General features: G+C 43.4%; 1 protein-coding gene across 2 annotated transcripts in view; it reads left to right on the forward strand.

Annotated features, from left to right (window-relative positions):
• The window catches only part of MAP3K9 (mitogen-activated protein kinase kinase kinase 9), an 88,076-nt gene that overhangs the window by 30,179 nt on the left and 37,002 nt on the right, over positions 1–20,895 (forward strand). For both annotated transcript variants that reach the window (XM_025295272.3, XM_025295273.3), the window contains exon 3: positions 18,020–18,200. In XM_025295272.3, coding sequence (XP_025151057.2) covers positions 18,020–18,200 — 181 coding nt within the window. The remainder of the gene's footprint in view (positions 1–18,019; positions 18,201–20,895) is intronic.

The following is a 20,895-nucleotide window of genomic DNA, read 5'->3' on the forward strand; positions in this document are numbered from 1 at the left end:
AATGCTCAAATGGTTTAGCTTTAGAGATTCCCCTCTCGTCCCCCAGGTTCTAGTGGAAAGGACGGTGGACTCAGAATTACATTTGACTCCTAGTTTCTGGGGCTTCTCTGTCAGCTTTCTTCCACTCTGAACACAATTATCCCTCCTTGTCCCATCCAGTGAGAAGTAACCTTCAACTTGACAGAGAAAACTACCCTTAGCAGTGGCTCGGTCCATACAGGACATAGGATTAGGTGAGCAGTCTGCCCAATTAATTTATGATCTGAGGCCGCCCCAAGACACATCAAATCCAGATGTGGTTCGTACACTGGTGTAGGAGAGACCAGCATTATAGAGACACAAGGGCTTGTAGAGATGGATCTGTTAAACATCAGAACCCTGGAGGGGAGGGGCAGCATGGTACAGGGGAAAGGGCATGGGCACCAAATCCAATGCATGGTTCACATCCTGCCTCTCTCTCTCTGCCTAGATGCGGGAAGGTTACTTAACTTTTGAGCCCCTCTTTCCAATCTGTAAAATAAGGATGTCACCCCCCCTTGCAGGGTTGTCATGAGGACTGAATGAGGTGATGTATGTGAAGTCCTTGTATTGTACCTAGGACAATAGCAGACATGCAAGAAATGGTAGCTACTAGAGTTATTAAATGACCTAATTTTAAAAAATTTAAACAAAAACTGTGTGCTTATATTTAAATGATTTCAACAATATAGATGAACATAGGGAAAAGCTTGTCACCCCACGTCCCAATCCCATAGCATTCAGGTGTTTTTCTATGTGGTAGATAGATAGCATATTCTTAACAGAAAGGACTGATCAAATTATGTATTTTTGTATACTAATATCTTCTTAGTATATAGTCACATACAGTTATATATCATTCAATTGCCTTCTATATATCTTTTAAATATCTGAGTTATTTCAAATCCAAAAAGATGGTACTGTTCAAGTGCTGCACTCAATATGCCAGCAAATTTGGAGAACTCAGAAGTGGCCATGGGACTGGAAAATATCGGTTTTCATTCCAATCCCAAAGAAGGGTAATGCCAAAGAATGTTGAAACAGCTGCACAATTGTGCTCATTTCACATGCTAGCAAGGTAATGCTCAAAATCCTTCAAGCTAGGCTTCAACAATATGTGAACCTAGAGCTTCCTGATGTACAAGCTGGATTTAGAAAAGCCAGAGGAACCAGAGATCAAATTGCCAGCATCCCTTGGATCATAGAAAAAGCAAGGGACTTCCAGAAAAGCATTTACTTCTGCTTCATTAACTATGCTAAAGGATTTGACTGTGTGGACACAGCAAACTGTGGGAAATTCTTCCTCCTGAGAAACCTGTACGCAGGTCAAGAAGCAACAGTTAGAACCAGACATGGAACAATGGACTGGTTCCAAATTGGGAAAGGAGTACGCCAAGACTGTATATTGTCACCCTGCTTATTTAACTTATATTCATAGTACATCATGCGAAATGCTGGGCTGGATGAATCACAAGCTGGAATCAAGATTGCCAGGAGAAATGTCAATAACCTCATATATGCAGATGACACCACTCTAATGGCAGAAAGTGAAGAGCAACTCAAGAACTTCCTGGTGAAGGTGAAAGAGGAGATTGAAAAAGCTGGCTTGAAACTCAACATTCAGAAAATGAAGATCATGGCATCCAGTCCCATTACTTCATGGCAAATAGATGGGGAAACAATGGAAACAGTGACAGACTTTATTTTCTTGAGCTCCAAAATCACTGCAGACAGTGACTGCAGCCATGAGATTAAAAGATGCTTGCTCCTTGGAAGAAAAACTATAACAAACCTGAAGAGTGTATTAAAAATCAGAGACATCACTTTGCTGACAAAGGTCTGTATAGTCAAAGCTATGGTTTTTCCAGTAGTCATGTATGGATGTGAGAGTTGGGCCATAAAGAAGGCTGAGCGCTAAAGAATTGATGCTTTCGAACTGTGGTGCTGGAGAAGACTCTTGAGAGTCCCTTGGACTGCAAGGAGGTCAAACCAGTCAATCTTAAAGTAAATCAACCCTAAATATTCTTTGGAAGGACTGATGCTGAAACTGAAGCTCCAATACTTTGCCCACCTGATGTGAAGAGCCAACTCATTGGAAAATACCCTGATGCTGGGAAAGATTGAGGTCAGAAGGAGAAGGGGGCAACAGAGGATGAGATGGTTGGGTGGCATCACTGACTCAACGGACATGAGTTTAAGCAAATTCCAGGAGATAGTGAAGGATAGGGAAGCCTGATATGCAAAGAGCTGGACGCAACTGAGCAACTAAACAACAACAACAATATATCTTTTATGCATATTTTTAAAGTAACGCATGTGTATTATCTGGTTTGACAAGCCAAGTTATATCACAAGGCTCATAATAAAAAATAAAGCTCTCCTGCTCTTGCCTTTCTTACTCCCTGAATCTCCATCCTGGCTAGTGATCTCTTGAGGGGAGGTACTGGTTTTATTTATATTTGAACACTCTGTACTTAGCACAATGCATATGGGCCCTCTATACATGTGGGCTTTTGGGGGGGAAGGATTTAAGTCAACACTTATTATAGAACATGACATTCTACTAAGAAAAAAATATGCAGCTGAAACCCGTTTCAAATGGAATCATTTTATAGCAGTTTGGAGAGGCTGTCCAAATCTTTGGCTATATCATATGGAGATTTTATTGCCTGGAATGTGGCTTTTGGTTTAGATTTTCAATTTTAACGTGTCTATTTCTGTTTTGCTATAAAGAGATTTTATAGTAGTGAAATTGAACTTTGTATTAGTTAGATTAGGTTAGCTATGAGAAACAGACATCCAAAGTAACAGTAGCTGAAATAAATCTGTTTCTCTTGTATGTAAAGGTCTTAACAGGAGACCAATCCATGGCTGGCACAGCATCTCTGTTCCATGAGCCCTAGAATCCTTCCTGTCTGTACGTCTGCCAGCCTTTGGGCATGATCTTCTCCTCCTAGTCCAAGATGGTAGCTCGATCTCCAGCTATCACATTCATGTTCCAGGCAGCACAGGGTAGGAAGGGATGAAAATAAGGGCCAAAAGCCCTGAGCTGGTGTCCTTTAAGACAGGTTACAGAAAGCAGTCACATGATACTTCTTAGTCACCTGGCTGTACCTTGGAACAAGGTGCCTAGGAAATGTTAATGTTATCCGTGGCCAGGTGCCCATCTTGAAATGGAGGGTTCTGTTACTATGGGAGGAGGGGAGCATAACCACTGCAGGGCGACTGGCAGTCTGGGTCACACATTTTAAGCTCTTTTCCTACCATTAATCCCTTGTTAGTCCTTTCATGATACTCTGCCAGGATTGCTAATGTGGCAGTTCGTTTCTGCTGTGTTTCCACTTTGTTTTCTTTCTCACAAATGCTGCTGAGTCTGTCCTTCTCTTTTAACCCTTCCTTGGAGGTGCTCACCCATCCATCCCTCTGGAGTCAGAGGCTTTGGGACACCTGTTTCTTCAATGGGAGATGATAGCAGACGAGTGGACCCTTTCCCCAGGGGCAGTAACCAGCTGTTTTTTTGCAGAATGGGCTTCCGGTGGCAGCCTGGCCATCAGTGATTCCCAATGGTGGGCTGCAGACCCAGGGAGAGGGGACTGCTGCTAGGTGCCTTTGAATCTAAAGGCACTGTAGAAAGGATGAGTATTCATATTTCTGCTTTTAAAAGGTGTGTAGGTGCTACTGTGTTGGTAAAATGCAAACTCATTTAAAAACACTTTTCTCCGGGGTGTTTAATATAGCCTGGTAGTCTGGGGCTCTCCTTGTGCTTTTATTCAGACCTGGGTTATGTCCGGTCCCTACCTCTTGCCCCCTGTGGACCAGCCTCTCTTCATGTCACTCTCCATATCTGCCCGTGCCTTCCAGAATGGTTGAGACAATTGAATAAGATTCTGCACATGAATCATTTAGTGCCCTGCACACACGAAGGCTCCCATAAACATGAGCCCTGGTTAGTGTTTTCTTCTGAATCAACACACACTATAAGTACAGCTGTGGTCATAATAGAATTTTTTTTAAGCTGAAAGGACATATTTTAAAAGATCAGGAGTGATTGATGGCGCCTCTGGTGAATCCAGTGTAACCAGTCCTCAAACACGTATTTGGGGCTACTGCCTTAACTGACTTAATTAGAAATCTTTGGGGATAGTTTATATTCATTCATTCGTTCAGGACCATTATTTTTTAAACACTTATTAGGCCTCTTCAGGTTACAGAAGGGGGGCCATTACAGTTCAGATTTGCCCTGGCACTTGGACAAAATCCCTCCTTTTACCGAGTTCTCTGGCTTTGCCAGGAGTGCACTGCACACGTCCCTTCACTTTGGTTTCCTCTTTTGTACTGAGAGAGTGGATCCTAAATCCCCAACCACACGATTCGCTCCATCTTTCTGTAGATCTCCCGACAGGGATTTCTGGCTGCCTGCGCCCAGGGTTTGCCGGGAAGCCCCGTTTTCTTTGCTGGCTGTGCCCGCGGGACTCGGCGCAGCTCTGCTGACAGCGCTGAACCCGGCTGGGGCCGCAGCGGCCGCAGGCATCTCCCTGCCACCTCCGGGCAACGCCACAGCTCTCCCGAGGCAGAGAGTCAGGGAGTCTAGGCCGTGAATCATTTGCCTCGGTGAGCAGGTCCATCCGGCCTCTCTCGGCCTCGCCCGGGGGGACAGAGTGGGCCGGGGGCCAGGGCGTGGGAGAGGCCGGGGTTGGGTGCTGGCCGTGCTCTCCCTGCACGCGAGTGGCCAGTGAAATGAGGCTCTTCCACGTGGCTCCAGCTGATTCAGCCCCACAGCGAGCCTGCTGTGGGGTTTTACTGCCGGTTCTCTGGAATGCTGGATGGGGCTGAGCCCGAGGTCTTCTTTCATCCTCTGGAGACAACGGGCTGCGGGAAGCAGTGTCTTAGGTGCTGACTCAGGCACCCTAAGGCCTGGCTGGGTCTGGTGAGGGGAGCTTTTCTCTGGGCTAGAATCCTCTGGTCTAATGCTCTGGTCTAATTGCTCTTAACTGTAGCTGGCCTTCAGCTCAAATGGGTGGGGTCAGCTGTGCTGACCCCCGGGAGAGACTATCATAGCTTTCAAGGAATTACAGACTCTTGAGAAGGTCAGAGATGGGCCACAGGGGCCTGGTGAAGATTGCATAGCACTGAGGCCAGAAAGCCAGGCATTCTGGTTCTTCATCGATTGCTTTTTCCCTTTCTTCCTTGCTGCAGCTCAGAGATTGTTCTGGGAAGGTGCTTGCCTCTCAGTTGAAAAAAAAAAAAAATTCAGAGAACAAAAAAGAGGTCATTAGAAATTAAAGTCATGATAGGGGAAATGAGAAGCCTAATAGAAGGGTTAGAAGACAAAGTGATGACATTTCAGGAAGAAGATCCAAAAGAGAAAAAAGATGAAAGAGTAGAGGAGAAAAGATTAGAAGATTGGAAGATCAATAAAGAAAGCCTAAGACCTAAACAATAGAGGCTCCAGAGAGAGAAAATAGAGAAATATGGGGAAAAAAGCAACAGTGAAATACTTCAAGAAAACTCCCTGTAACTGAAGAATATGAGTGTTCAGATTTGAGAGGACTCACAAAGTCTTCACCCAAGGCGCATCCCTCTGATACTTCAGAACACTGGGGATTAAAAAGAGACTCAAAATTTCCTGAAAGAAAAAGACACGTCACATATAGAGCATCAGGAAGCAAAGTGGGTCCGGATTCCTGAACTGCAATGTTGGAAGCAAGAAACTGATGCATGATGCCTTCAAGATGATGAAGGAAAATCTTATCATTTTTATGCCAAGTATGGGGATAGAATGTAGAACTTTTATAACCAAAAAGTGTACCTTCCGTGCATTCTAAGGAGCTGTTGGAGAATGCCTATCACTAAAGTAAGAGAAGAAAGCAGCAGAAAGAGAAAGCAGGGTACAGGACAGAGGACATCCATGAAGGGAAGCCCCCGAGGACTGTGAAAGGAGACCTCGGGAGAGGAGCTGTGCATGGGACATAGAGGGGGCAGTTTAGATCCGGAAGTGTGACTCAGGACTGTCATCTCCAACTCGCCTGCTGCTGCTGTTCCGTCAGTTTAACCTGAGGAATGACTACCTGGGGATCCTCATCAGGATTCTTATCCATACTTGGCTGTCTTGCTCATGTGCTCATGAAACTCTGTTGCCTGGACAGACAAAAATGTTTTCTCTGACCAACCCCAAGAACCTGAGGTAGGCCCCCAAGTGAATTTAGAAACAGAGGGAGCCCACCCCCCACAAACATATTTCTGATGGATGTCCAGTGTCTGCATCTCTCCCCACAATTCCCTGCAGTCAACTTTCCCCACCGTGGCCACCTACCCAGTTTTTCTAGCCCTCATATATGATCTTGCTTACTGACTTTCTCAGGAAGGGCTCTTGTCAGTTCTCCGGGACCATGGACACTGTTTAGCTTATTTCCTTGAGAGCTTTCGTCTAGCAAAGGCAATATTTTTTACTGTATTGTGGGTCAAATTGTGTCTCCCTAAAAATGACATGCTGAAGTTCTAACCTGTGGATATGACCTTATTTGGAAATAGTCTTTGTTTTTTTTTTCTTCTTTTGGCCATGTAACGTGGCTTGTGGCCTCTTAGTTCCCCAGCCAGGACTGAACTCAAACATTCTACAGCAAAAGTACAGGGTGTCTTAACCACTGGACCTCCAGGGAATTCCCAGAAATAGGGTCTCTGTAATCAAGTGAAGATGAGGTCCTGTGGTATGAGAACTGGCCCTTGTCCAATGCTTGGTGTCTTTATAAGAAGAGAGAATTTTGGATAGAGACACACAGTGATGGGAATGCCATGTGAGGACCAGAGACAGACACAGAGGGCAGATGGACAGTAGAGAGATTGGAGTCACGCTGCCCTAAGCTGGGGAACACAGAATTGCTGGAAGCCACCAGGAGCCTGAAGAGGCAAAGGAGGGTTCTTCCCTACAGCCTTTGGAGGTAGGGAATGCCAACACTTTGATTTTGGATCAGAGGTCTTGCTTCAGACCTGAGATTCAGTAGATTTCTGTTGTTTTAAGCTGCCATATTTGTGTTAATTTGACAGCAGCCCCAGGAAACTAGTACACCTAACTACATTTGTGCTTGTCACTCTTTTTCAAAACTAAATTACATCATAATTCAGAGATGTATACATAGAGGGTAAGATAACAGGGACGAATAATTGAAGTCACAGCAAGGAGATCAAATCAGTCAGCCCTAAAAGAGATCAATTCTGAATATTCATTGGAAGGACTGATGCTGAAGCTGAAGCTTCAATACTTTGGCCACCTGATGAGAAGAGCCAACTCATTGGAAAACACCCTGACGCCTTGAAAGATTGAGGGTGGGAGGAAAAGGTGGCAACAGAGGATGTGATGGTTGGATGGCATCACCGACTCAATGGACATGAGTTTGAGCAAACTCCAAGTGATAGTATAGGTCAGGGAAGCCTGGTGTGCTGCAGTCCATGGGATTGCAAAGAATCAGACAGGACTTAGTGACTGAACAACAGTAGAAGTCAAGATTGTGAGATATCTGGAGAAGGGGAAGGGATATGATGGAGAGGAACATGTGGAACTTCTAAGGGACTGGATGGAGTCAGATGGGCTTTCATCTTATTCTTTAAATCCTGTGTGTTTTATATACCCTTTCATGTGTATATATATTTGACAGTAAGCTTAAAAAAAAAAAAAATAGACTAAACCAAGCAAAACACAGCACTCAAAACAGAATTGGACCTATTGTTCAATCTGGGAGAGATGATGTTGAATCATTTGGGCCAAATGAAAGCTTGGGGATGTGGGAACCTTGGCGCCAAGGTGAACATTTAGCGAATCAAAGTCCCTTGTGCTAATGGAGATGAATAATTAATAAGAAATCTCAAAATGATAACTCATCAACCAAAGCTCGATTTCCCATTAGGACATATGGGAAAGTCTCCTCAGTTATGCCAAGTTTTGAGAGCCTGGCCTCCAGCTAAATGATACTTGGTTGGACTCTCAATGTCCTTTGTGGCCACCCCTGCCTGACTCATTCACTTCTCCCTCTGTTGTTCTAGCAAGGGATGGACTTGAGATCCTTGTTGGTGGTCTGTGTTAGAGAACATCAAATCCCATAGAAAGTCATTCACTCTCTCTGAATTCATGGAAGATCAAGATTCATTTTGGTGCGAGTTTGCCTTTATTCCTCTCTAACCCTTGCAATCTTTTCTTTCTAACAGAGGCACCTGGTCTTAGGCTCAGAACTTTGACTAGTGCAGGATCTGCTAAAACTTACATTAATTTTTGTTCTCATTTTATTTATTTGCACAGGTTACCTGATACTAGGAGAATATTTGTTTTTTTTCCACTTAAAATAATGATGTAAAATGTCTTCTTTTCATAATTTTTTAAGTCAGATTAAAGAAAAATACTAAGTAAATGGTATATAGGTGGTGGCCTGTCTGGAAATAGTGTCCTTGGTTTACTGAGGTTTGGAAAACTGTGATTATCTTACTGCTGATATAGTAAAACGTGAGCCCTCAGTTGAAGCACATGTTGTCTTGAGCTGATCCTCAGATTTGTCACGTGTCTTTGCATACATCATGCAGGGGGCGCTTAAGGACAACATCTCTATCTTATCTATCCTTGGGTCCCCTCTCCCGCCTGACAGCAGCAGGATGTATTCGTCACCAGGAACCCTGGCTGAGGTAGTCCCCCTTTCTCTGGTCTTGTTGTCTTGCCTGGTACCCACCCGGCTCCCCTCAGTGCTTCACAGTAGGATAATGTAGGAGGGATGTCCCTCCAGCCCCGGCAGCAACAGGATGAGGAAGTGGATAGTTTGAGAAGGTGCACAGAGACTGCTTCAGTGAAATAAGGGACCAGCGAGGGGTCGGTTCTTTCTGAGAGCATGGTCCTCTGCTTGGTTCCTGGAGGGGCGTTGGCATGAGTCTCAGAAAAAAGAGAATTGAGTTTCTGCCTTCTAGAAATTATATTCCATCACATTCTAGAGGGAATGATGAGACAGGTACATGCAGCAGTTGGGAATAATTAAAAGAAGCATATAGGGGACTTCCCTGGTGGTCCAGTGGTTAAGACTTTGCTCTCTCAGTGCAGGGGGTTGGAGGTCGATCTGTGGTCAGAAAACTAGATTCTGCATGCTGCAACTAAGATTCTGCATGCCATACCTAAGACCCAGCGGGCAGAAACTAAGGCCTGGTGCGGCAAAATAAAAAAATCTTTAAAAATCTTTAAAAAAATGGTATATAGTGTTAAATTATGTGGTACTGGTTTTGGGTGCTGAAGGAATACTTCATGAAAAAGGAGAGCAGTGAAGACTAGTTGATTAATGACAGCGTTAGGGATCAGGTGGAAATTGAGCTAAGCCATAAAGATGTATAGGATTTCTTCCTGTTCTCTGGATGGCACAACACGTGAAGAGAGATCCGGCCTTGGAACACCTCTCCATCCCTCACTCACTGTGGGCAGCTGACTTAACCTCTCTGTGTCTGTTTCAGCACGGGTGAAATAGGGAAAATAATTATGCCTACTTCATGGGGTTGGTTTAAGGATTAACTAAGGTGATGGCAAGCTCTTTACATACATCATGGAAAGAGCATAACTCCACTACAGGCATGTACCTTGGAGATATTTCGGATTTGGTTTCAGACCACCGCAGTGAAGTATCACAATAAAGCAAGTCACGTGAACTTTTTGGGTTCCCAGTGCATATAAAACGCAGGCTACACTGTGTTGTGGCCTCTTGAGTGTAGTCTATTATGTCCACAAAACAAGGTACATACCGTAATTAAAAATACTTTCTTGCTAAAAAATGCTAACCCTTATCTGAAGCTTCAGTGAGTTATAATCTTGTTGCTGGTGGAGGGTCTTGCCTCAGTGTTTATGGCTGCTGACTGATCAGGGTGGCTGTACCATTTCTTAAAATAAGACAGAGATGTTTACAGGATTGATTGACCTTTTTTGACAAATGATTTCTCTGTGGCATGCAATGCTGTTTGATAGTTTTTTACCCACAGTAGAATGAAATTGGAGTCAACCCTCTCAAACCCTGCAGCTGCCTTATCAACTAAGTTTTATGTAATATTCTACCTTTGTTGTTTCAACAGTCTTCACCAGAAGTAGATTCCATTTCAAGAAACCACTTTGTTTGCTCATCCATTAAGAAGCAATTCCTCATTTGTTAAAGTTTTATTATGAGGTGGCAGCAATTCAGTCATGTCTCCAGGCTCTACTTCTAATTCATGTTATTTCTCTTTCCATCACATCTGCAGAGACTTCCTCCACTGAAGTCATGAACCCTTCAAAGTCATCCGTGAGGGTCAGAACCACCTTCTTCTAAATTCCTGTTAATGTTGATATTTTGAACATCACTAGTGTTCTTAATTAGAGAAGAAAATGGCAACCCACTCCAGTGTTCTTGCCTGGAGAATCCCATGGACGGAGAAGCCTGGTAGGCTGCAGTCCATGGGGTTGCACGGAGTCGGACACGACTGAAGCGACTTAGCAGCAGCAGCAGTGTTCTTAATGGCATCGAGAATGTTGAATCCTCTCCAGAAGTTTTTTAATTGGCCTTGTGCAGATTCATCAGATACATCACTGTGGGAGCTATAGTCTTAAGAAATGTATTTCTTAAATAATTTTAAGATTTGAAAGGCAAAGTTGCTCTGTGATCCATGGGGTACAGAATGGATGTTGTGTGAGCAGTTGTGAAAGCAATAAGAAACTCATTGTACTTCTCCACCAGAGCTCTTGGGTGGTCACATGTATTGTCAGTGAGCAGTAATATTTTGAAAGGAATCTTTCTGAGCAGTAGGTCTCAACAGTGAGCTTAAAATAATCAGTAAACCATGTTGGTAAACAGAGGTGCTGTCGTCCAGGCTTGCCTGGTACCCATCTGGGTAAATTTAGCATGACTCTTAAGGTCCCTAGGATTTTTGGAATGGTAAATGAACACTGGCTTCAACTTAAAGTCATCTGCTTCATTAGCCCCTAAGAGAGTCAGCCTGTCCTTTGAAACTTTGAGATCATGCATTGACTTTTCTTCTCTAGCTATGGAAGTCCTAGGTAGCAGCTTCTTCTAATATAAAGCTGTTTCATCTACACTGGAAATCTGTTGTTTAGTGGAGTGACCTGCCTTAAAGATCTTAGCTAGATCTTCTGGAAAACTTGCTATAGCTGCTACATTAGCACCTGCTGCTTTGCCTTGCACTTTCATGCTATGGAGATGGCTTCTTTCCCTAAACCTCTTGAAACAACTTCTTCTAGCTTCACACTTTTCTTCTGCAGCTTCCTCACCTCTCTCAGCCTTCATAGAATTGAAGAGAGTTAGGGCCTTGCTCTGGAGAAGGCAATGGCACCCGGCTCCAGTACTCTTGCTTGGAAAATCCCATGGACAGAGGAGCCTGGTGGGCTGCAGTCCACGGGATCGCTAAGAGTCGGACACGACTGAGCGGCTTCCCTTTCACTTTTCACTTTCCTGCATTGGAGAAGGAAATGGCAACCCAGTCCAGTGTTCTTGCCTGGAGAATCCCAGGGACGGCGGAGCCTGGTGGGCTGCCGTCTATGGGGTCGTACAGAGTCGGACACGACTGAAGCGACTTAGCAGCAGCAGCAGCGGCAGGGCCTTGCTCTGGATTAGGCTTTGGCTTAAGGCAATGTTGTGACTGGTTTGATTTTTCTATCTGGACCACTCAAACTTTCTTCATATCACCAATAAGCCTGTTTGCTTTCTTATCATTCGTGTGTTCATTGGGGTAACACTTTTAATTTCCTTCAAGAGTTTTTTCCTTTGTATTCGCCATTTGAACAACTGATGCAAGAGGCCTGGCTTTTGGCCTGTCTTGGCTTTTGACATGCCTTCCTCACTAAGCTTAATCATTTCTAGCATTTGATTTAAAGTGAGAGAGTTTCACCTGAATACCTAGAGGCCATGCTGCTGCTGCTGCTAAGTCGCTTCAGTCGTGTCCGACTCTGTGCGACCCCATAGACAGGAGCCCATGAGGCTCCCCCGTCCCTGGGATTCTCCAGGCAAGAACACTGGAGTGGGTTGCCATTTCCTTCTCCAATGCAGGAAAGTGAAAAGTGAAAGTGAAGTCGCTCAGTCGTGTCCGACTCTTAGCGATTCCGTGGACTGCAGCCTACCAGGCTCCACCGTCCGTGGGATTTTCCAGGCAAGAGTACTGGAGTGGGGTGCCATTGCTTTCTCGACTAGAGGCCATGGTAGGGTTAATAAATGGCCGAATTTCAATATTGTGTCTCAAGGAATAGGGAGGACTGAGGCGAGGGAGAGAGATGGGGGAACAGCTAGCTGGTGGAGCTGTCAGAACACACACAACATTTACCAATTAAGTTCGCCATCTTTTGTGGGCATGGTTCATGGTTCCCTAAAACAATTACAACAGTAAGAACAAATGTCACTGATCACAGATCACCATAATAAGCATAATAATAATGAAAAAGTTTGAAATATTGCAAGAATTATCAAATGCAACACAGAGACATGAAGTGAGCAAATGCTGTTGGAAAAATGCCACCCGTAGACTTTCTCAATGCAGAGTTGCCACAAATCTTCAATTTTGTTTAAAAAATACAGTATCCATGAAACACAATAAGGCAAAGTACAATGAGACGAGCTAAGTCTGTATATAATAAGTGATCAATAACGGTTAGCTATCATTATTATTTAATCAACCATTTGATTTAGTCACCCAGTCATGTCCAACTCTTTGTGACACATGTCTGTAGAGGAGCCCACCAGGCTCCTCTGTCCATGGAATTCTCCAGGCAAGAATATTAGAGTGGGTTGCCATTCCCTTCTCCAGGGGATCTTCCCAACCCAGGGATCGAACCTGGGTCTCGCATATTACCTGCAGATTCTTTACTGTTTCAGCCACCAGAGAAGCCCATGTATTTATACAGTTAAGATGTATTGCATGGTTATTATGTATCAGGGCCTGCCAGGCTTTCCAATAGAGTTCTCAATACTTTGAACTCAGCGTCCCGTGGTTTCCACATACATATGAGACCCTTAATCATAATAGTGGTAACGATAGCTGTAATGTCCTGTGTGCCTATTTATTTATGTGTCAGGCACTCCGGTGGGTGCCTTATCACTGTATTGCCATTAATCTTTATCCTCGTTTTATAGAATCAGGAATAATGATGCAGAGTTTATGAAACTTAACAAGCGTCGCATGGAAAATGTCAAGCCTGGAATTTAGATTGCCTGTTTTTGTTTTTGTTTTTTTCTATTCTCACTGACTCTTGTTACTGTCACCCTAACCCATTATGTCCCAGACTGAACTTGGCTTCCTCAAATGGGTTTGTCTTTCAACTTCTCAGTTAGGGGTACTGCTATTCTACTTATTATCCATATCGGAAAGACAAGAGATGTCTTCCTTCTGTGTCAAGCCCCTATATCTGATTAATCACTAGGATTTGAGTTCAATGCATCTTTTTCTTCTCTTCCTCTGCCTGGCCAGACCCCTCTTGACTTGTATTTGTTAGTTTTCAGCATTTGTTCTACTGCACCCCCCACCAGAGGGGGGTTTATACGATACGCTTTCATGGAATTCACCAGATTTTGATAAAACATCCCTAAGTTTTCCAAGAAGTAAAAGCACAATAGTTTGTTACTGCTGCATCTGTGTTTGTCAGCAGTAGATGCTGGGAATGGGCTCACAGCAGTGGTGTAGATAAGTAAGCTGCTATGAATATAACCTTTCTCTTTTACCTAGGAAAACATGTTTGGAGGAAACTATGCTCCATTCTGTTTTAAAAAGTAAAGCTTTCCCTTTTAGCAAACAGTGCTGGGAAAATTGGATATTCACATGCATAAGACTGGCCCTGGACCCCTATCTCATATAAATACAGAAATTAACTAAGAATGGATTAACGACCTAAATATGAGAGCTGAAACCATAACACTCTTAGAAGAAAACATAGGGGCAAATCTTCATGAACTTGGATCTGGCAGTTCTTTGGTATTACATCAAAAGTAGAAACAACAAAAGGAAAAATAGGTGAGGTGGACTTCATCTAAATTAAAAACTTTTGTACATCAAAGACCATTATCAAGAAAGTAAAATGCCTATAGAGAGGGAAAAATATTTGCAAATCATGTGTTTGATAAGGGTCTAGAATCCAGGATATATAAAGAACTTATAACTCAGCAAAAGAATGACAGACATTTCTCCATAGGAGACGTACAAATGGCCAAGAAGCATGAGAAAAGGTGTTCAGTGTCATTAGTCATTAGGGAAATGCAAATCAAAACCACAGTGAGATACCACTTTACATCTAGTAGGATGACTATAATAAGAAAAGGGAAAAGGAAAATAGCAAGTATGGTGAGGATGCAGAGAAATTAGAACCCTCATACATTGCTAATGGGAATGTAGAATGGTTCAGCTGCTGTGGAAAATAATTTGGTGCTTCCTCAGAAAGTCCAACAGAGAATTACCATATATCCTAATAATTCCACTCCTAGGTATACACCCCCAAAAATGGGAAACAGGCACTCAAAAAAGTATATGTGCACATATATTTATAGCAGCAGATTCACAATAATCAATAGATGGAAACAGCCCAAATGTCTATCAGTGGACAAAAGGAGAAACAAATTATGGTATATACATATGATGGAATACTGTTCAGTCACAAAAAAGGATTAAAGTATTGGTGTGAGCTATAATGTGGGTGAACCTTGGAAACATTAGAAAGCAATTTAGTGGTTGCCAGAAGCTAGGAAGAGGGGAGAATGGGGATGATGTGTGATGATAATGTTCACTTGCTAAGTTGTGTCCAACTCTTTGTGGCCTCATGGACTGCAGCACACCAGGCTTCCCTGTCCTTCACCATCTCCTGGAGCTTGCTCAAACTCATGACCATTAAGTCAGTGATGCCATCCAACCATCTTATCCTCTGCTGCTCCCTTCTCCTCCTGCCCTCAATTTTTCCCAGCCTCAGGGTCTTTTCCAATGAGTTGGATCTTCACATCAGGTGGCCAAAGTATTGGAGTTTCAGCTTCAGCATCAGTCCTTCCAGTGAATATTCAGGGTTGATTTCCTCTAAGGTTGACTGGTTTGATCTCCTTGCTGTCTAAGGGACTCTCAAGAGTCTTCTTCAGCACCACAGTTCAAAAGCATCACTTCTTTGGCACTCAGCCTTCTTTATGGTCCAACTCTTTATATCCGTACATGACTACCGGAAAAACCATAGCTTGGACCATATGGACTTTGTTGGCAAAGTGGTGTCACTTTTTAATACACTGTCTAGGTTTGTCATATCTTTTCTTTCAAGGAGCAAGCATCTTTTAATTTTACAGCTACAGTCACCGTCTGCAGTGATTTTGGAGCCCAAGAAAATAAAGTCTGTCACTGTTTCCACTTTTTCTCCAGCTATTTGCCATGAAGTAATGGGACCAGATGCCATGATCGTAGTTTTCTGAATGCTGAGTTTCAAGCCACTTTTTGACTCTCCTCTTTCACCCTCATCAAGAGGCTCTTTAGTGCCTCTTTGCTTTCTGCCATAAGGGTTGTATCATCTGCATATCTGAGGTTCTTGATATTTCTCCCAGCAATCTTGATTCCAGCTTGTGCTTCATCCAGCCTGGCATTTCACATGATGTACTCTGCATATAATAGCTGTTTAATGGATATGGGGTTTCCTTTTGGGGGTGATGAAAATGTTTTGGTACCAGACAGAGGTGGTGGTTGTATAGCATTGCAAGTGTACTAAATGCTGCTGGATTGTTCAATTCAAAATGGTTAATTTTCTGTTATCTGGATTTCATCTCAGTTTTAAAAAACTACCAAGAAACGGCTTTCACAAACTTTGTTGCTTTGATTGTTAATAGTAATACATATTTGGTAGATACCAGTATTTCAGGACACTCTTCTTGAGAACCATTGACTGCAACCATCTGCTAGAATTACTGACTGCCAGGATTATAACCTCTCTCCTTTGCTGTGGGCGGGACCCCTAAGCCAGAGATTTCTAACTTCCATGCCTTCAGGGGCCCAACTTGTTAGAACAGATGTTTGAGGTCATCTGGGTATAAGGCAGCAGGGAGTCATGGAGATTAGGTGGAGCTGGGCTGGACAGGCACGGTCTAAAGGCTTTCCAGTTTACACAAACTGCCCTGGGCTGCCTCTTGCCTGTTTGCATCTTTTGGCTATCCCTCTTAAGCCATCCAGAGACTAATATATTTAGAAAATCACCTTCAGTAGGCCATCCCGTTTCTAAAAGTCAGTCTCCTGTCATAGCATCTAAACTTCTCTGCCTTCCTGTTCCAGCATAGGCTCTGAGAAAGCTCAGCTGGACTCATGAAGCATTGTGAAACCATAACACTCCTCCCGCTGCACCCTGTCCCAGCCACCTGTCCAATCCTGTCATCCCATTGGATCTATAAGGGGAAGGGCTCTCCCAGAGTCTTCGATTTACAGGTGGCTCAGAGAAATGCTCAGTGACCAGTTACTGCCGCTGCAGCGGGCATGGTGGCTTCTGTGGTGCCGCTTCCCCAGCCGTCTGAGTGCTTATCTCTCTACCCGCAGAGAAGGGAAGAGAGGCACAGAAGAATCTGGGAAGATTTTTGTGATTAGATGAGATATAGACAGTTGTTTGTTTGTTTTAATCTCCCAAGCATTTCAAGGCTGGGACCCATTCAGGATGCTGGAAGCTTGGAGTGGGGAGGGGGTGTGTCAGGGGTCAGGGGAGCAGGGGAGAGGGTATGGAGGAAAGAAACTTAGTTCATTAGATCCAGGGAGTGGCTGGAGCTGTTTTCTTTTGTGCTTCTATCCCTATAGCTGCTTGTCATCCCTCTTTGGGGCTTCCCTGGTAGCTCAGTGGTAAGGAATGCACCTGCCAAGCGGGAGACCTGGGTTTGATCCCTGGATCAGGAAGATCCCCTGGAGAAAAAATGGCAACTCACTCCAGCATTCTTGCCTGGGAAATTACATGGACAGAGGAACCTGGTGGGCTACAGTCCATGGGGTTGCAGAGAGTTGGACAAGATTTGGCAACTAAACAACTACAATCTCTCTTTACTGCTGATTTTCTGGGATGCACACAGGACATAGAAAACTTTGAGCCACATCTTTCATTGTGTAACAATTTAGTGGACGTGTGCTGGGCGTGGTTTAGGGGGCAGGAAAAGAAAAGTACAGTTGTATGACTTGAGGGATTGACTTCAGCTAAAACCCACTCCCTTCTCCTGCTCTTCCCATTTAGACTTGAACGCCAGAGAGAATCTTCCCTCCTTCTCTGAAATCCTGTGCATAGAGCTCTGAACTCCAGGTGGTTCAGCATCTGGGCCTCAGAGGGGTGCTAACCCAGGGGCCCTGGGAACCGTTCCAGCTGTGGAAATGGAGGCTCAGCTTCCTCACATCCCAGGAGCTCAAATTTAGGGGAAAATCTCGGCCCAAAAGATATGCTTTCATAAGACTTTAAATAAAGTCACTTGCAGAGGCTCATGGAAACTGTTCAGACACTGTCTGAAAACCTTAGAAGTCCAACAAGCACCTCCACTCTTGATGGTTTGAGAGTGGTGAAAGCCCAGGAGTGCTCTGGAAGAGACAGGAAGCCCAGGGAGCTTCTCCTCAGGAGAGTCAGCTGTGACCCCCTGCTCTTCTGTCCTGGGGTGTGAGGGGGCCCTACGGTGTCATGGTAACAGAGGAGGCTCTTGAGTCAGGCTGCCGGGGTTTCACTCCTGGCCTTATTAGTTGAGTGACCTTGGAAAATTTATTTAGTGGCACTGCAGTTTCCTCCTCTTTAGAGTAGCCATGGCAATAGTATCTACCTCATAAGGTTGTTGTGAGGGTTGAAGATCATGCCTGCAGTATACCTGGCACTAGAATGGATGCATCCGAGGTGTTTAAGGATGGTGGCTCCACCAGCCAGCCATGGTAGCCGCACGACGGAGCCTGCAGGAGGGCCCAGAGGAAGGCAGGAGGGCTGTGTATTGCGTGGTTTCCTGTCATTAATGCAGACTCTTCTGGTCTCTTCTGTATTCCTTTCCTTGTCCAGTACTGATCCTCCAGAAGGTGGAGAATGGAGACCTGAGCAACAAGGTTCTGAAGATCACTGATTTCGGCCTGGCTCGGGAATGGCACCGAACCACCAAGATGAGCGCGGCCGGGACGTATGCCTGGATGGCCCCTGAAGTCATTCGTGCCTCCATGTTTTCCAAAGGCAGCGACGTGTGGAGGTAAGGTCCAGAGGTGAACAGTCAGCCTTCCCCACATGTATTTTCACTGCACAGATGCCTCGGGACTTGGAGAATTGGTGTAGAATCCCAGGCACCCCCAAGAAGGTCTGGGTGACCTCTTCAGAGCAATTTATACTAAATTCCACACTGCTCAGTGACAATTTCTAATGCCTCATCAACCAGAAGTCCCTCCAGTGCTGTGGCTGGTACCAGTTCTATGTAGGCTCCTTTGTGTTGGTGACTGATCCCTCAGAAAGACCAGGAGATTCTAGGGCAGTGTGTACTGACCTATAGGACGGTAGGGGACCCAGTCACTCCTGGAGACCTTTCCCATGGTCACCCTGGCTTCCTTAGCATCAGTGGCTGTTACTGATGCACTTGTTCTTACTGTAAGCTCTTCAGCTGATGAGTATTGTTTGTGCTGTCTCTTTTTTCCGGGTGGGCTGGAAATTATCCTTTCCAGTTATCCAGTTAAGCTTTTAGTTAAGGATCTGTCTTATCCGTTGAGCATTGATAAAGAAATGGGAAGATGGGTCTCAAGCATGTGCCCAGAACTGCAGAGTCAAAGATTAGACCAACCATCCCTCTAGTTAATGTCAGCCCAAAAGGTCACAAAGACATGGACCTAAAAATTTTGTTCCCATTAATGGGAGGATGAGCATCTGCAGAGTCTAAGCATCATTATGGCTGTGAGACAGTAGTATCACCTTGGTATACAAAAGAAAAGACTTGAGATCATCTTTAGATCTGTAAGTCCTTTAAAGGACTTACAGATCATCATCATATTTTGTCTATGAAGTTGTTGCTTCTCACTGTGTTGTAAAGTGAGCTTGTATGTGTGTGTATTTTAAATAACAGCTTTTTTTTTTAATATAAATTTATTTATTTTAACTGGAGGTTAATTACTTTACAATATTGTATTGGTTTTGCCATACATCAACATGAATCCACCACAGGTATACACGTGTTCCCCATCCTGAACCCCCCTCCTTCCACCCTCCCCGTACCATCCCTCTGGGTTGTCCCAGTGCACCAGCCCCAAGCATCCAGGATCATGCATCGAACCTGGACTGGCGATTTGTTTCCTATATGATATTATACATGTTTCAATGCCATTCTCCCAAATTTTATTGAGATATTATTCACATACCATAAGGTGTATCTTTTAAAATATATTTAAGTCAATTTTTTTTTTGGTGAATTTACATTGTTTTACACTAATCATCATTGTTACTAGTTTCCTAAAGCTGCTTTAACAAATTACCAAAAACCTGATGGCTTAAAACAGTAGAAATTTTTAGTCTAGAGGCCAGAAGTCTGAAATTGGTGTCAGTTGAATCGTACTCTCTCCAGAGACATAGGGCAGATTCTGTTCCAAATAAGGATTCTAGGTATTAGGACTTGGATGTACCTTTTCAGGGCCACCATTCAACCCATGACAAGCAGAATATTTTTCATCACTCAAAAAAGCCCTCAATACCTATTAGCAGTCATTCCCCAATATCTCCTATCCCTACCCTTACTCTCTGGAAACCACTAATTCATTTTCTGTTTCGATGGATTTGCCTGTTTTGGACATTTTGTATAAATGGAATCACATGGTAAGGGGTCTTCTGTGTCTGACTTCCTTCATTTGCATGTTTTCAGGATTCGTATATGTTGTAGCATGTGTCAGAACTTTGTTTTTTTTATAGTTGAATAATATCCCATTGTATGGATATACCACAATTTGTTTATTCCTTCTTTAGTTGGACTTTTCGGTTGTTTCACTTTTTGTCTAATGTAAATAATGCTGCTACAGACATTTGTGTATAAGTTTTTGTGTGAACATATGTTTTCAGTTCTCTTGGGTATATACCTAAGAGAGAAATTTTCTGAGTCATATGGTAATTCTTTATTTAACTTTTTTGGGAAGTGCCAAACAATTTTTTTGTTTACCATGGCTTACCGTTAGCAATACACGAGTGTTCCAATTTCTCTATATCATCTCGAAACTGGTTATTTTTTTATTGTAGCCATTTTAGTGGAGGTAAAGTGGTATCTCATTGTGATTTTAATTTGTATTCCCTAATTAATGATCTTGAGCATCTTTTCATGTGCTTATTGGTCATTTGTATATCTTCTCTGAATAAATGTGTTCAAATCCTTTACCAGTTTTAAAATTGAGTTATACTGAGTCCTTACATTTTTATGTTGAAAGAGTTCTTTATATATTCTACATACAAGAACCTTATCAGGTACATGGTTTGCAAATATTTTCTCCCATTCTGTGCTTTTTCTTTTCACTTTCTTGATGTTATCCTTTGAAACACAAGCATTTTAAAATTTTGGTGTCCAGTTTATCAGCTGTTTTTTGATTGGTTGTGCTTTTCGGTGTCCTATCCAAGAAACCAAGTCATGAAGTTTTATACCTTTGTTTTCTTCTAAGAGTTTTATAATTTTAGCTCTTAACATATAGGTCTTTGTTCCATTTTGACTTAATTTCTGTATGTGGTGTGAGGTGGGGGTATAATTTCATTATTTTTCTTGTGGCTATCTAAAGGCAATGCCAAAGAATGCTCAAACTACCGCACAATTGCACTCATCTCACACGCTAGTAAAGTAATGCTCAAAATTCTCCAAGCTAGGCTTCAGCAATATGTGAACCATGAAATTCCTGATGTTCAAGCTGGTTTTAGAAAAGGCAGAGGAACCA

The sequence above is a fragment of the Bubalus bubalis genome, chromosome 11, assembly GCF_019923935.1.
Source record: "Bubalus bubalis isolate 160015118507 breed Murrah chromosome 11, NDDB_SH_1, whole genome shotgun sequence".
NCBI lineage: Eukaryota > Metazoa > Chordata > Mammalia > Artiodactyla > Bovidae > Bubalus > Bubalus bubalis.